Source organism: Seriola dumerili, unplaced genomic scaffold (genome assembly GCF_002260705.1).
Source record: "Seriola dumerili isolate Sdu_G_001 unplaced genomic scaffold, Sdu_1.0 BDQW01000337.1, whole genome shotgun sequence".
In the NCBI taxonomy this organism is placed as follows: domain Eukaryota; kingdom Metazoa; phylum Chordata; class Actinopteri; order Carangiformes; family Carangidae; genus Seriola; species Seriola dumerili.
The window spans coordinates 1,309,962-1,326,782 of record NW_019174592.1 but is presented as its reverse complement, the minus strand read 5'-3'; the positions used below and the strand labels follow the sequence as shown (position 1 = coordinate 1,326,782).

The window sequence follows — 16,821 nt, the reverse complement described above, 5'->3', positions numbered from 1 at the left end:
AAAAACGTCATAGTATACTATGGCATAAAATGTCAAAAAAACATCATAGTATATTAAGGCATAAAAGGTCATAAAAACGTCATAGTATGGTAAGGTATCAAATGAAATAGTATCGTAAGGCATAAAAATGCCAAAAGACGTCATGGTATAATATGGCATAAAAATGTTAAAAAACGTCATAGTATAGTATGGCATAAAATGTCAAAAAAACATCATAGTATATTAAGACATAAAAGGTCATAAAAACGTCATAGTATGGTAAGGAATATAACAAAATAGTACAGTAAGGCATAACAATGCCAAAAGACGTCATAGTATAGTAGGGCATAAAAATGTTAAAAAACGTCATAGTATATTAAGGCATAAAAGGTCATAAAACTGTCATAGTATGGTAAGGTATCAAATGAAATAGTATCGTAAGGCATAAAAATGCCAAAAGACGCCATAGTATAATATGGCATAAAAATGTTAAAAAACATCATAGTATACTATGGCATAAAATGTCAAAAAAACATCATAGTATATTATGGCATAAAAGGTCATAAAAACGTCATAGTATGGTAAGGACTATAAAAAAATAGTACAGTAAGGCATAAAAATGCCAAAAGACGTCATAGTATAGTATGGCATAAAAATGTCAAAAATGTCATAGTATATTAAAGCATAAAAGGTCATAAAACGTCATAGTATGGTAAGGTATCAAATGAAATAGTATCGTAAGGCATAAAAATTACAAAAAATGTCATAGTATAGTATGGCATAAAATGTCAAAAAAACATCATAGTATATTAGGCATAAAAGTTCATAAAACTGTCATAGTATGGTAAGGTATCAAATGAAATAATATCGTTAGGCATAAAGATGCCAAAAGACGTCATAGTATAGTATGGCATAAAAATGTTAAAAAACATCATAGTATCGTATGGCATAAAATGTCAAAAAAAACATCATAGTATATTAAGGCATAAAAGGTCATAAAAACGTCATAGTATGGTAAGGTATAAGACAACATATTAAAGTAAGGTATAAAAATGCCAGAAAACATCATAGTATAATATGGCATGAAAATGTTAAAAAAAAAGGCATAAAAGGTCATAAAAATGTCATAGTATGGAAAGGTATCAAATCAAATATTATTGTAAGGCATAACAATGACAAAAAACGTCATAATATAATTGGGCATAGAAATGCCAAAAATAACGTCATAGTACATAGCACAAAACGTCAAAAAAACATCATAGCGTATTAAGGCATAAAAGTTCAAAAAAACGTCATAGTATATCAAGGCATAAAATGTCATAAAAATGCCATAGTATGGTAAGCAATACAAAGGCATAGTATAGTTAGGCATAGAAATGCCAAAAACAACGTCATAGTATATTAAGGCATAATATGTCATAAAACTGTCATAGTATGGTAAGGAATAAGACAACATATTAAAGTAAGGCATAAAAATGCCAAAAAACGTCATAGTATAGTATGGCATAAAATGTCAAAAAACGTCATGTTATATTAAGGCATAAAAGGTCATAAAAACGTTATAGTATGGTAAGGCATCAAATTACATAGTATTGTAAAGCATAAGAATGCCAAAAAACATCATAGCATAGTATGGCATAAAAATGTCAAAAAACGTCATAGTATACAATGGCATAAAATGTCAAAAAACCATCATATTATATTAAGGTATAATATGTCATAAAACTGTCATAGTATGGTAAAGCATCAACTCACATAGTATTGCAAGGCAAAAAAATGCCAAAAAACATTATAGTAGAGTATGGCATAAAAATATTTAAAAAACGTCATAGTATAGTATGGCATAAAACTTCAAAAAAACATCATAGTATATTAAGGCATAGAAGGTCATAAAAACGTCATAGTATGGTAAGGAATAAAACAACATAGAACAGTAAGGCATAAAAATGCCAAAAAACGTCATAGTATAGTATGGCATAAAAATGCCAAAAAACGTCATAGTATATTAAGGCATAAAAGGTCATAAAAACGTTATAGTATGGTAAGGCATCAAATGAAATAGTATTGTAAAGCATAAGAATGCCAAAAAACGTCATAATATAATATGGCATAAAAATGTCAAAAAACGTCATTGTATACTATGACATAAAACGTCAAAAAAACGTCATAGCAAATTGAGGCATAAAAGGTCATAAAAACATTATAGTATTCTAAGGAATAAAACAACATAGTATATTAAGGCATAATAATGCGACAAAAAAAGTGCATATAATGTCAAAAAAACATCATAGTATAGTATGGCATAAAAGGTCATAAAAACGTCATAGTATTGTAAGGAAAAAAACAACGTAGTACAGTAAGGTATAAAAATGTCAAAAAATATCATAGTATATTAAGGCATAAAAGGTCATAAAAACGTCATAATATCGTAAGGCATAAAAATGTCAAAAAACATCATAGTATGGTAAGGCATAAAAATGTCAAAAAACGTCACAAAAACGTTCCTCTTGGGACCACACACAGTACCCAAGAGGGATTTGAACCAAGAACCGTCCTATTGAAAGGGGACATTTTTAACCATTGTACTACCATGTCTCCCTCTTTGTGTAAGCCATATTATTAAAAAGCATAAATAAATTATATAGTACTAAGGCAAAGGACTCATCAATGAACATCTTAGTAAATTAAGGCATAAAAACAGCATAGTATAGTATGGTAAAAAAAAAAAAAAAACATCATAGTAAGGTAAGGCAAAAAACGCCAAAACATGTCAGAGTATAGTAAGGCATAAAAATGTCAAAATACATCATATATTAAAAAGGCATAAGAGACGTCAAAAACATCCTAGTATATTAAGGCATAAAATCGGCATAGTATAGTAAGGCAAAAAGACATTATAGTATAGTAAGCCAGGAAAATGTCAAAAAAACATCATGGTATAAGGTATAAAAATGTCAAAGACGTCAAAAAAAAGTCATAGTATAGTATGCCAAAAAACGTTGTGGTATAGTAAGGCATAAAAAAATCAAAAAACGTCATAATATACTAAGGCAAAAAAATTTGATAAATGTCATAGTATTGTGAGGCAAAAAAATGTCATAGCATAGTAAGGTAACGTCACAGTATAGTAGGGTAAAAAAACATCAAAATAGGCCATAGTATAGTAAGGCATAAAAATGTCAAAGAATGTAATAGTGTAGTAAGGCAAAGAACATTGTACAATAGTAAGTCAGAAACGTCAGGCATGTAAGGCATGAAATCATCAAAAAACATCATAGTATAGTCCGGCAAAAAAACTTTTAAAAACATCATAGTATAGTAGGGCAAAAAAAGATCAAGAGATGTCATAGTATAGTAAGGCAAAAAAATGTCAAAAAACATTATAGTATAGTAAAGCCTATAGATGTCAAAAAAGGTCATATTATAATCAGGCTTAACAATGTCAAAAAAGGTCATAGTACACTCAGGCATAAAAAGCCATATTATAGTCAGACAGAAAAACATCATAGTATAGTAAGCCATAAAAATGGCAAAAGATGTCATTTCATAAAAATACTTGAACATAAAACACATACTTTCTCCACACGTATACACACACAGGAACACAGCCATAAAAAGACAGAGTGGAGAGGGGAAACTGGACAAACATAAAAGACCTGAAAAGAGACATATGTACATACATATGCAATGAGGTAGAGAAAGCGGGGAGAAAAGCAGGGTGCAAGACACACGTTAACAACCATACATGTACCCACACACACACACACACACACACGCACACACACAAAATGGTAGGGAGCCAACACTAACGCCTGTTGGCTGCTCAGGTCTGCCAGGTTCTCTGTTTTGAGGCTGTCAGGGTTGATGCTATCACCATAGAAACGATGCTCCACAGCCAATAGCAGAGCCCTGTGTTCTTCAGCCATGTCAACATGGTGACCTGGGAAAATATGGTCAAAGCAAATAAGATTCAGTGTGAAGCAAGGTTTAAATGCAACTAGAGTAAAAAAAATAAATAATGTAATTTAATAATGTATTCTTGATTCTATAAAAATCAAGAAAATTTGATAAAGTGTCTCCAATAGAGAAATATCTCCACCCCAGTTTCACAGAGTTCAGAGTTGTTGCATTTTCAAATGTCAACGATATTCTGTTAACAATAATATACAACAGAGAAAAGCACAAGTTGCCCAGAAAATAGCTCCTTTACTTGACTTACATATACACACACAACAGTTTTGTAACAATAGCTTTGATGGTACACAATTCATCCCAAGATAAGCTTAATGTTGTGTTCCCCAGTGACAATAATAAACACTATATACTGCATAAACAGCTAGTAACCTGGACTGAAAAATGTTTTACATGTGATTTTAAAAAAAATACTTAGAGTGTAATTTTTTTCCAAGTGCTTTTTCAACAAAAATTGTTATCCCTTCATCCCAAAACTCTATCACATAGTCATCTGGTGCAGGCTAGTTACCTAGTGAGCATTTCATTGGTACCATTATGTACTAAATAATTACACTATAATTTGCAGTCTGTGATAAAGTGTCACCTAAAATTTAAATTCAAAATTAAGATGATAGAAACACAGAGAAAGAAATTGGATGGTGGGTACTTAGAAAACTCAGTATAGGACAGGAAAGATATTCCTGTAAACCAATACCAGTAAGTCACCTTACTCACTTTGCTAACACACAATGTGACGCTTCACTTACAGTGTTTTCACTTTCATTTCCAAATCTTTAACTGTGTACTGGCCAGTTTGAAAGCTAATTTTTTTGTATTTTATCTGGTGTTTTAAAGTGTGTATCAGACAGGTGCTGCTTCCTACTGTACCTGCCAGGACATCAAACTCAAAGATGGGCCCTTCTCCTCCGATGAAGAGGAACACTGGGCCATCAGGACGCTGCCAGTACGCCTCATTCACAAAGAACCTCTGGAAGAAGGACAGACAGAGAGAACCGGACAAAGTAAAATACCAAAAAAAAAAGAGAGAAAGGTTTTATTTAGTTTCACTCAAACCAGCAGCAGTGCACATTCATGGCCTTAGTGCGAGTAATCCTTTACTTTACGCTGCAGTGGACAAATTTGCACATTGGCAGCCTCAAATGGCAGCAAGAGGTAAATGAAGCTGAACATTTCAATTCACGTCGTCGGGAAACATTGTCTTGTCAGTGCCTGGTGGAGTTGGACGGGGGTAAAAAGGTTCAACCAGTCTAGATTTCTCTGTATGTAGAGCTCACTCACTCTTTGGTGCGTCAGAGCTACTGTTGGATTTTACTCAGTTTAGCTCTCAAACTTAAAGCAGCACAGTTCAGTGGGGCAGGAGACTCTTTTGCTCCTAGCTGAGAAGGCAGTTGTTTTATCATCCTTACAGCATCAGAAACACAATGAAAGATCCTCTGAAATAATGTGCAATGCTGTAGTTTTTCATGCTTATATATCAAAATATTGCATTCATTTAGATTTTTCGATCAAAGCAACTTGTTCAAATGTAAGTCTAAGTCAAGTGTACATTTGCTTTTTGTATCTCGAATATCAGACCTTGATCATGTAATCATCTATGCACTCACTCTGGATAGCTCAAAACTGAAATGCAAATAAAGCACCATTTGATCTTTCTCTACCTGAGGGAAGGTGTTAACAGCCTGTCGGTTGAAGTGGTCCAGTGGCTGGTGGATGCGTCCCTCCTTCACATGTTTGAGGGGCTGACGGCCACTGACTGTGTGTATCAAAAGATGCTGCTTGGCTTTCTGCAGCTGGAGATCACGCACACGCTCCTTGATCTGCCGCAGAACTCGTCCTGGTGTTCAAAAAGAAACAAAGAGACACGACAGACAATTGAGAGAGAACGACAATTATGCACAGTCATGGAAATAATACACTGCTGAACGGTCTGGGGGTCTGACTCTTTCTGAGGACCACCACACTCAGTCTTATGTGATGGGAGCATCACAGCAGCCTTACTGACCTGCTGGCCTCCAGCTCTGAGAGGCCTCCTGTGTATCTCTATCAGCTGACTGATAAAATCAACTGAACCAAATCTGCTCATATTTCACCCAGGGTCTGATGTCCATAACACTGATAGGATGGCTGACAAAAATACTTAAAACTCGATCTACAAAATCTATGATCTATTTTAGGAACAGTCTACATCCAACAATAGTTTCTCAGGGGACTTGTCATCAACACCAGCATGCTTTGCTTTTTCTTTTGTCTCAATTTTGACAACCACAAACATAACTAGACTTGCAAGCAAGTATAACAGGGTCCCACCACCCCAACACAACTCAGACCCAGAGGCGCACTGAACCAAGGTGATCAATAATAAATAAGAACATTAAAAAAAGCCTTCCTGAAATGATGAGCAAACATCTGCCATTTGTCTGCTAGAAGTATAATTTATGTTTATCAGTGGATTTCTTTTCTAATATTCTCAATATTGACAGGCTCTCAAATCAATGTTCATCAACTCACCAGTGTCAACATAATTAAAGAGGAGTAGAAGGCTGAGAAAGCGGACTGATGACAACAGCATCTTTAGCACCAGATCAGGATACTTTAAGGTAAATTGAATTTATATCCAATCCGCAGGACTCAGTATGATCTCTGCCACTCACCAGCCACTTATATAGTCCCTGGAAGAGTCTGCAGTGATGAGGTGATCCCTGAAAAATGACCTGTGATATGACCTGTGCATTATTATGATCTATGGCTCATATATCATGGGAACAGTGAGACTGTGTGTATGTGAGCGTGTGCGTCTGGCATATATATATATATAAACTGCTCAGCAAAACAGAGCGTCAGCTTGGTGATGTAATGTGATCTCTCTGCCTTGTAATGGCTTTTTTGGATTGGTTGAGTTGCAGTGGCAGTTTTCGCCCTTTTTCCTTTTCTTGTGCTGCATCAGTGTGTTCGAGCAATAAGAGGAGTGTACACACAGTGTCCTTAAGTAACATAAGAAACACCCAGGAAGTTTCTCTGACTAAAGGTTTAAAAAAGTGTGAAGGCTTTTTTTGATTGTTTGGGAGCTATTTACTAAAAATATGTGGGTGAATATTTGATATAAATTATTTTATTTATGTTAACCTGAGAATCAAAAGAAGCAGGAACTTTTGAACAATTTTTCTATAATAAATGCCACTGTCATGTCTGTGTGCTCAATATAAAGCTAGAGCCAGCAGGTAATTAACTATAGGTTGGTCAGACAGAACGTCATGGGCCAATTTCTGACTTGGATGTTTCAGGAGTGGACGGAAATGTGAACAAGAGCAGCACAAATTGGGGAGAAGACGTGTCTGTCCAAATTGAAAATTACTTGAGTAAAAACCTTCTGGGCACGTTTGGGGTTTAATGAAACAAGCAGTACTTTGTAAACATACATAGACAAGAGGTGAAAGGAGAGAAGACTAAGCTGAACACAAACACATCTAACCACACTCCCAACCACACGGTTATGATGCGTCCAGACAGTGCACAAGAAAGTAAAAAGAGTGCCAAAGTTATGACGTCTGTCCAATAGCCTCAGTAACCCAGTGCAATCTTTCACCATTTATGAGTATATGAAGTGCGTGGGTGGTTATTTCCATATAGACAAACATTTGTGATTTTACCAAACTTAAGCAACATTGTGAGCACAGAAAGTTTAGGATAGTTACAACACATTGAATCAAAATGAATGCTAATGTTGCTCTGTATCTGAGAGGTTTGCCACTTCATCTTAAAAATGATAATGTGATAATATCTCAGTACATCTGCCCCTGTTGTTGCCACAAAATCAGATATTGTAGGTTGGAACTTGCGTAAGTTGATTTTTTGACACACAACAGGACAAGCCAAAAATACATCTGACAGATTGTCTTATAAAGTTGTTAAGGCGAATGTATTAGTGAATAATTACCTATTTAGATTTCAGGCAAACACAGGGGAACATTACTGTTCTACTGGATACACATGTTAGATGATCCACTGTGAAGCATACAGTAAACAGTATGGGAATTTTTTTTTAAACATCCAACATCCAACAAAATTTTCACACAAGATTTTAGTAGCACATGCAAATCAATGGTAAACATCAATGGTAATGGTAATTTTATTTTTCATTGTATTTTGTAATTATGTATAAAAAGCAGATTTCCTTGAACATCTCATATGTTTGCTGTAAAATTGAATTAATAAACAACTACATCTTGCAATTTCACACAAAATGACCAATGTAAAGTTGTCAATTCATTTACCACAGTAACCATATTTCCTGTCTTGAGTTGAGTGTCAGTTTCCTGTTCATAGTGTCCTATGTTATTAATTGCGTCACAACCCATCTGACATTTTGAATGTGTTGCACGAGAGGAAGGAAGAAATCTGAAGTGTGCTTGACTGCAGTACTCAAAACAGCACACAGGAACATTGCTCTTCCCATCAGACAGACATTAACAACAACATGGAAAATAAACCTGGGCCACAACCTGTTTATGCTGTGACCTTTGGCTGCCTTATGGTCATTGGTCTCACTCTCAATGCCGTGTCACTGTGGATCCTGCTCCGCCGTCACAGCATCAAAACTACCAGCGCTGTCTTCATGGTCAACCTGGCAATCTCGGACCTGCAGCTTGTCATCTCCTTGCCGATGAGGGTCTACTTTTACGCCACAGGCATTTGGCCACTGAGTGCAAGGGCATGCAACTTGATCACAATGCTCTTTTGCAACAACATCCGCTCCAGCTCCATTTTCATCACCTTCATCAGTATGGACCGGCTGCTGGCTGTTGTTTTTCCTCTGAGGTCCCGCCATCTACGAACCTCGTCCAACGCCTGGAAAGCCGCTGTGCTCATCTGGTTGTTTGTGTTTATGGTCAACATCCCAGAGAGTATGAGCCTTGCAAGAGTTTTAAGCCAACACAATGGATCTGTCTGTTTTGACATGCCTCACTATGATGGGCCTGGTATATCTCCATTTATTTACTTTGTGGCTGTGCTGTTGCTCATCATGCTGGCAGTCAACATTGTGTGCACTGCTCTGGTGTCTTGGACTCTACGCAGACGTCTGAATGAATCTGCAAGAATCCGCAACAAGGTGAATGTAATGCTGATTTTTGCCATGAACTTGATTATGTTTATCATATGTTTCTTGCCTTTGACGATTGGTTTGGTTGTAAGCAAACGTAAGGTGACACATTTGACATGTCTTGCAACTGTGAACTGCTGTCTTGATCCACTCTTGTATTACTTTTCTTTGGACGCCTTCTGGAAGAAAAAACAGGATGTGCATCTTCCAAGAGAACAATAGACAAACAACATATACCGTTTTCATATTTTCATGAGATGGCACCAGATACAGTGTATGTGATATTCTGATTTTCCTAATTTTTCAGCTAAACAGCTTGTATGGGTGTGGGTTCGTCAATTTGTTTGACTGTATGGTGGATTTTATCAACAAACCAACAGTAATTGTCTCTTCAGCAAAATGTTTTTGAAACTTTGTGAAAGAGGTGAAGAAAACGTTTGTTGATGAATATAATTTGTGCCTATAGGCTGCAACACCACAGCTTCATGTTGAGAGAGAGTTGAGCCAGTTTTAAGAGAAATAATGAATCTTTAAGTAATAGTTTGACAGTTTATTCACCCTCTTCTGGGGAGTTAGATAAGAAGATTGGTGCCACTCATATCTGCGCAGTAAATTTTTTTGCCAAAAGTCAGACGAATAGCTCTCTCATGTCCGTACATAACCTACAGCCAGGAGGCTAGCTTAGCACAAAGACTTGAAAAATGGGGAAATAGCTAGTCAAGCTAGTAGTCAAGCTAGCCAAGCGTGTAAACCCGCTAAACTGTGATCTTTTTTTTTTTACATTTTAATTTCTTTACCAATAATAAAATGAAGCTAAAACACGTGAATCGGTGCACTTCAGATTTTTTTTTGACCTTTCAACAGAGCCAGGCTAGCTGTTTCCCCCTGCTACCAGTCTTTATGCTAAGATAAGCTAACTGCTTCCAACTTTGCCATCATATTTAGTGTTAAGGTATTAAGTGGGTTTCCAAAATGTCTTTCTTAATTTTCTGCCGTTTTGTATGAATCTTGTGTTATGCCTTTTTCCTTCAGTCATCAGACCTGAACTCTCAAGACTGACAAATGTCTTGCATGTTATTAAACATCCAAGCTGGTTTATAAGCAGCTGAGAAAGATAACCAAAAAAAAAAAACCCTTACTTTTACCCTTATTGTAGCATCATCCTTTTCTCATTGTGTATTTGATTATGTGTAATCATGTTCTGACTCTATTATGTATTCCATATTATAAATCATATGATGTGACACCTGCTTTTGTCTTATTTGAGAGTGTCTCAGCAGTGGAGACAGCAGATCTCCAGCCCTAAACCCTAAAATGATCCAAAAGTAATCACTGCTAATGTGACTGCGCAATGGGGACTGGCAAAAGGGCTTGGTTTTATATTAACCATATATTATGATTATTATTCCATCCATTACAAATGCAATAAAATGTCAAATGAGGCAACTGGAGGAGAGTGATGTGAATTTTTGTTATCTGTTCAACATCAAAACCATGCAGAAGTTAAGAGAGGAAATCCCCAAATGTCACAACTTTCTCACTTGACGTAGGAGTACTGTTAGTTGTGATCCAAGAGCTAGATAGTAAGTGCATCCACCCCAAACTACAACTGTTTGTGCAAATAAATAAAAAAAGTAGAAAGCCCGTTTAAATCTTTCTCTGTGATTAAATTGCTTATTTTAATTAATCAACCTTACAAGTGTGAGGAAGGTACTCTGGACATTACAATGTCCAGTCGATAGCACTGAAAACTCTCCACCTGTAGCTGCTACTATTAATGATAACCCTAATGTACTGTAAATTCTATACTAATGCTTCTAAATTATATATATAATATACATTAGGAATATTAATGTATATTGTAGTGAAAACACCTCACTACAGAATGATGTCATTGGGTGCCAAAGGTTTTGGGGTCTTGGATTAAATAAAGAGTTATTGGATGATACATTTTTTCACTACTTTATTCACAGACAGATTTCATTGGCAGACAAAATATACAGATCAGAGTTTGTTTTGTTTAACTAACATATGGTATTATATGCTCCCTCTCAGTAGTATTGACTTTAGTCCAGTCTCTGACTCTGGACTAAGGCTTTAAACGTTGGTTTACAAAACATTCTAACAGTGCTGTTTTTCTCTTATAGATAAACACATGCAAGGGAAAACAAAGACATTACTGTAAAATGATTCACAAATGCAGTGATAAGGAGCTTTTGAAGAGCAAAAAATAAGCACAATAAAAGAGAAAAGCTGATGAAAAATGAGAGCACCAAAAATAAATATGGGTCTCCACCAGTTTCAATTATGATGGAATATTATGCATAAAAAAAGAATGCAGTCTAATGCCCAACGCAACGTTCTCTAACAATCTACAATGTACTGATGCTTTTTAAGAAGGAAATGAAAAGCAGGAAGAGAGCAAGGAAGCAACAGGCAAGAGGATTAAGATGCAAGCAACTAGTCATCAGCAGTTACGTGTTTACATTACTGAGATTATGAGAAAAAAAAAAAAAAAAAGCTAGTAACTGGAATCTGGATCATGTTTGCTCAGAAAAGCAAGGCGTCATGCTCTGCATAGATGACCATCTTGGCAGAACTAAGAGACACAAAGTAACCTCCAGGGGAGGAGAAAAAAAAAACAAAAGAAAACAGTCACCTCCCCCAACGACAGTAACCATCACACAAATCCCCAAAGAGCAAGAGGAGAGGTTTTCAAAGTATAATTCATTACTGGCTTAAGGACTTTGCTACATGGAAAATCCTGTGATAGAACCAACAGCTTAGTATTGCATCACACTTCAGGGTAAATATTACCTATGGGAAATAGAGAAAAAACAGGCAGGTAGTGAAATAAAAGAAAATCTTTAACAAAAGGTCTCAAACCAAAATCACAAGTAAAGTGCAACTCAGACATGATCTGATCCACCGGAGGGTGCTACAGTGGCTGGGGAAGTGACTGTGGGCTTTAGGTGGGTGGGGTGGCATGGATAACCGTGGTGTTTACGCTTCATCGCAGATAACAGTCTCCACCACAAATGTATTCTCAAAGTGACGGATGTGGTGGCAGTCTTTTGCCTCGCGCTTGTTGATGCCTGTGAGGGAAACAGGGTGAGACACAGAGAGTGGATCAGCAATGTGACTTTGTGTAGTGCGTGCTGAGCTTCAGATCTAAACACAACAGTTTGAAACAATAAAGCTCCTTCTTTCCCCGCAACAAAAACACAGATCATTTATCAGGTAACTAATGAGCTTTTCTTAAACGCTTTCCTCCATTAACCCCAACTCACGTCTGCGAGTGACTCGACGGTTCAGGCGGTACGTGTCCTTCCCGTTGCACAGGCGGTAGATGAAGGGTCCCAGCTGACGCATGTTGTGCACTTTGCCCGTCACCACCATGTCTTCATGGATGATGTAGGTCTGAGGCAAGTATGTTCCTTTCTGCAAGAGACAAAGAGGTGGTGGTACCATAACAACAAGCTCACTGGGATAATGTTTTCCAATGCTGAAGGGCTGGATCGTGCAAAAAAACAGCTAAAAACAGCATCATTCTACAGCAAAGTGCAATTGCAGTGATCAGTGGATTTTTGCTTTTGGGGTAAATTTTAATAAATCTTGGGGTAAGTGAAATCCAAATCTGAAATCTGACACAGGAAATTGCACCACTGACCCAAAGCAAACCACCTTGATAGTGCTGACCTTTAAGAGAGTGGAGGGCCGGGGAGTCCAGAAAGGAGAAAGATATTGTGCTGTAGATTATTAGTTGTGTGTAACCATCCACTTCTTTTATTTAACATCCTCTGCTGGTGTATATATAGAGTGGTGTATATAGAGAGTTTAAAATTAAGGACATAATTTAAACTATATCTATATATAGTTTATTGAAAAAAACGTGTGTATGTTTTTTCAATAAACTGTGTGAATTTATTTTCCAATTAGCAACCGAGCTAAGGAATAGCAAGTTAGCTGGCTAGCTCAGAGGGATTTTTCCCTCATCAATAAACACTTTATTGAAGTGCGGAGTTCGACTGGGACTAACCAGTGCTAGCATCTTCCAGGCTTGCCAGCATCGTAGCTGTTAGCTCACCAACCTTGACGTTGATAAGAAGTTCCCAGAGGTTGCGTGGAGGCATCACGATGGTGGTGTTGAGCTCAATAACGTAGCACTTGTCCAGGGCAATGTCATGGTAGGCGGTAAGTCCCTGGAAAATGATGCAGTTCATTAAAGACAAACCCCAAAGATCAGCGCTCAGGTTTAGCTTCTTATGACCTGTTGGCATCTGAATAATTTTAGCCATGCTAGCTGTGAGTCTGCAGAGATGGTGTTGTCAGTTACACAATCCCCAAATCATTTCAGCGCAGCCTGAATATTGAATTAACTGCCATTAAGATTGTGTACAGTCCCCAGAGGATGAATCCTACTGACTTCTTCCAGCTCCATAATCAGATCCATTTTTTTCAAAATGTATCCAATATTTTGGTAATGGCATGACCAAACGTCTGAAAAGCAAATGCTATTCCTGACGTTGTGTTCTTTAGCAAATATTAGCATGAACATATTAAACTAAGATGGTGAACATGTTAACCATTATAGCTGCGTTACATCAGCATGTTAGCATTGTCACTGCAAGCACATCAGTATCTTGACACTGGCATTAAACTCAAAGCACCACTGTGCTAATTATAGTCTCTGAGATCTCATCTTGTTTTATATTCAAATTTTTTCTTGTCATATTAATTTTTCTTTTTCTGTGGCTTCTTTGAAGTGGACTGCTAAAAAGCACCATAATGAGTTACTTGTGGTTGAGATTTAACTGTGCACTCTCTCTATTCAAGTTGCATAATGCATAATATGTGCGTTTGTCCTCACTCTGTGGAAGTCGTGGATTATGTCAGCAGGGTCGCTGCCTCCAAAGTGAGGCACGGGCACAGAGATCTTCTCGTAGTTGTCGGCCAAGTAGATGCCAACATTTTCCTCCAGCTCCTGACGCCCACGCAGTGGGGCGTACACAGAGTCTTCATAAAGCACCCGGCAGTGGAACAGGTTCTCCTCTGGGATCTGGACATGCACACACACACAAATCAGCACCTACATCAACACTTCAGCTGGAATATTCAGAAACAAGTCTGTAGCAAGAGTGCCCTTATTATATAGCAGTGATGTGAATAAAAAATTAAGGACATAATTTAATTTATATTACAGCGCTTGATGCAAAGACCAACCTGAGACACATACAGCACAGAGTACAGTTAATGAGGTCTTACATGAGGTATAAAGTAGTAGCGGTAGACATAGATGGAGGCAAGGACCAGACCGGCCATGAACACAACCAGGCCAAATGTCAGGCAGCACAGGCCGTTAAGGAGAGACTTCTTGGGCCTAAGCGGCAGGACTAGCTCCTCCTCATCCTGGAAAACACACACACACACACACGCACGCAAACACGCACAATACACTTATTAATACTTCAAAAAAGGCACAGAATAGGATTTCCAGGCAGCTTCAGTCCAACTTTCAGCTTACTCATCATCACCGTGACGAGCAGCTGAAAATGACCTGAATTAACCGACTGTTAAAATAGAAGCTTGCATAAATGGCAATGCAGCATTTCGAACAGGAATTACTGAGCACTGAGCCCAGCCAGCGGAAGGCATGACGGAGCGCTTGGTAATGAAAAGTTGTCTTGAGATGGTGAGTAATCTTTCCAGACGCCTCCAGTCTCGCAGCCCATCTGCTGGTGCCACGCGCCCAACCTGTGTTGGCAGGGTGGCACTACACACAGATAGTAGCCACTCACTCAATGCGCGCTGCCATTTACAGTGATAATGACTAACTGAGAGGCGGCTCAGTGCTTACTGTAGCTGTACTGCCATGTGCCTGTGGCAGGTAAAAAAAGAACAAAGGTTGCTATTCTTAACCAGAGCTATGTGGGGAAAAATAACAACGGTGTGCATAGGAAATGGATCTTTAGAGAAACTTTAGAGAAAAATGATGAAAATCATTTGAGAAAGGAAATGACACAAAAAGCTTGAAAGCAGTCGTTTTGTTTCACATGTTCATGTTTGCAATACAGTGTGTGTGTGCCATATACGCAGAATTACACGTTTCAGTTCAGTGTACTTGAGGAAATATTTGGAGACAGAGGGTGCAGAAGTACAAGGCGACAACTGTGCCAACACACAGTTCTGTTAGACTGAGTTCTTTGTGTTCTCCCTCCCCACTGAGAGAGATAGAGGCTCTTTAACACCAGCTAAGAGCGTGACACACCATGAGGCCTGTCTGTGTCCTGTCTGTTCGGTGCATTTGGATGAACAGATCTCAAAGTCACACGAGCCACTCCAGTCCTGCACTTTTGCAATATTCACTTTATATGCGTGCCTGACGTCTTATCTACATTCCATTATGCTTCAACATCTTCGGGGCTTGGCCATGTAAATTTGATAAGGGCTGAGTTGAAGCCATACTGGGATGCCCCTACAGCAAAGTTGAGGACTCCACTGTTCTGCCTCCTTAAGAGCTTTAAAAAAAAATTATCTTGCATGTGCTGCAAGCCACAACAACCCATCTGCCATTTTGTCAGCCAAAGCTTGTGCATTTCTTGCACTCTCTCTTTTTTATATAAAGCTGGAGAGTTCATCTAAATCTGCACTGAAGGAAAAAAAAATCGTTAGCAGCCATGTCACTTACAGGGCAAAATCCAATACAAAGCCTTCTATTGTTAAATTGCTTTTGGCATGTAATCGTCCATGTAGTCCTAAACAAAGAGTATGCATTTGCACATTGTGATAATAACTTGCATAAAGCCTGCAATAAGCGGCACTGGCGCAGTGGAAACCATCACAGCATTGACATGTTTTGTTTGCAACCAAATGGCGATAGACGCTGTCAAAAAAATCCCCTGCTGTTCATGGCTGTGCAGGTGCAAGCTGCCCTGCAAGAGCAACCAGGAGACAGCAGACGGGCAGGCATCGCAACATGAAGACAGCAACGACAGGCGTTATGAGAATAAGAAGAATAACAATAAGCGACGCGCTACTCACCATCGGATGAGGGATGAGAATTTCGGTCTTGTCGCCATCATTCTCCTTTTCCACTTTCTGTCCCGCGACAGACTGGAAACTGATCTTCACCATGGCTCGGTGTCACTGTTCGTGTGTCTGCCTGCTGCAGCGCCTTCACTCTTCGTCTGTGTGAACGGTGTCTGACCAACCTCTGTGAAACAAGTCCGCTCACCTAGTCGACGGGCCGCCCTCTTCTCACCGCTGGGCTGCTTCTCTATCTGTTTTTGTCTTCATCCACCGGAAGTATTTTTTTATTTTTTTATTTAAATCTTCCCTTAAAGGACCAGTCCGCTGCTTTTCGTTTACAGTAGTCGGACTCCATTCAAAAACTATTGAATTGAACAACTATCTGCTCTCAGTTAATTTAGTATGACATTCACTGTTGAATTGCGCATACACCCAATTCACCAATCAATAACCAGTAATTCTGGCCAAATAAACAATAAAACAACCTAATCTTCCTCCTTTAATATACCTAGTGGACGAAAATTAAAACACAGCTTGTTTTGTGTGATGACATTAAAGGTCTTAAAGTAGCTATAATATGTATTTTTATTATAGCAATGTATAGTCTGAAATGACAGTGACATTTTGGCTCAATCCCATTTCATCATCTTTAAAAAAAAATTTCAATCACAACTCCAGGCCTACTGGAAAAGAGGCTATAAATAATAATAATAATAGCAATAAATATTTGCATAACCTTT

The 16,821-nt window shown here is 37.9% G+C and overlaps 3 protein-coding genes across 3 annotated transcripts in view; 1 reads left to right on the top strand and 2 right to left on the bottom strand.

Moving 5' to 3' along the window:
* LOC111232803 (thymus-specific serine protease-like) overlaps nucleotides 1-6,523 on the bottom strand; it is a 26,396-nt gene extending 19,873 nt beyond the window's left edge. The window contains exons 1-4 of the mRNA XM_022760456.1: nucleotides 6,463-6,523; nucleotides 5,613-5,788; nucleotides 4,822-4,921; nucleotides 3,790-3,919 (exon numbers count right to left, since the gene is read on the bottom strand). Of these exons, the coding sequence (XP_022616177.1) occupies nucleotides 3,790-3,919; nucleotides 4,822-4,921; nucleotides 5,613-5,788; nucleotides 6,463-6,523 (467 nt within the window). The remainder of the gene's footprint in view (nucleotides 1-3,789; nucleotides 3,920-4,821; nucleotides 4,922-5,612; nucleotides 5,789-6,462) is intronic.
* Nucleotides 6,524-8,340: 1,817 nt separating this feature from the next.
* On the top strand, nucleotides 8,341-9,886 carry LOC111232840 (lysophosphatidic acid receptor 6-like). The gene has a single exon (XM_022760503.1). The coding sequence runs from the start codon at nucleotides 8,429-8,431 to the stop codon at nucleotides 9,272-9,274; it is 846 nt and encodes a 281-aa protein (XP_022616224.1). The 5' UTR covers nucleotides 8,341-8,428; the 3' UTR covers nucleotides 9,275-9,886.
* Nucleotides 9,887-11,000: 1,114 nt separating this feature from the next.
* LOC111232866 (integral membrane protein 2C-like) lies at nucleotides 11,001-16,341 on the bottom strand. The gene is made up of 6 exons (XM_022760540.1): nucleotides 16,094-16,341; nucleotides 14,318-14,461; nucleotides 13,923-14,111; nucleotides 13,144-13,254; nucleotides 12,343-12,493; nucleotides 11,001-12,147 (listed from the first exon to the last, which is right to left on the bottom strand). Exons 1-6 carry the CDS (start codon nucleotides 16,184-16,186, stop codon nucleotides 12,056-12,058), a joined length of 780 nt encoding a protein of 259 aa, XP_022616261.1. The 5' UTR covers nucleotides 16,187-16,341; the 3' UTR covers nucleotides 11,001-12,055.
* Between the last annotated feature and the right edge of the window lie 480 nt (nucleotides 16,342-16,821).

Excerpts from the sequence above, each read along its gene's own strand:
- LOC111232840 (XM_022760503.1), top strand. The coding sequence starts at position 8,429 with ATGGAAAATAAACCTGGGCCACAACCTGTTTATGCTGTGACCTTTGGC.
- LOC111232866 (XM_022760540.1), bottom strand. The coding sequence starts at position 16,186 with ATGGTGAAGATCAGTTTCCAGTCTGTCGCGGGACAGAAAGTGGAAAAG. Across the intron at positions 14,462-16,093 it reads TTCTCATCCCTCATCCGATG|GATGAGGAGGAGCTAGTCCT; the intron begins GTGAGTAGCGCG and ends TGTGTTTTCCAG. Across the intron at positions 13,255-13,922 it reads TAATCCACGACTTCCACAGA|GGACTTACCGCCTACCATGA; the intron begins GTGAGGACAAAC and ends ATCATTTTCCAG.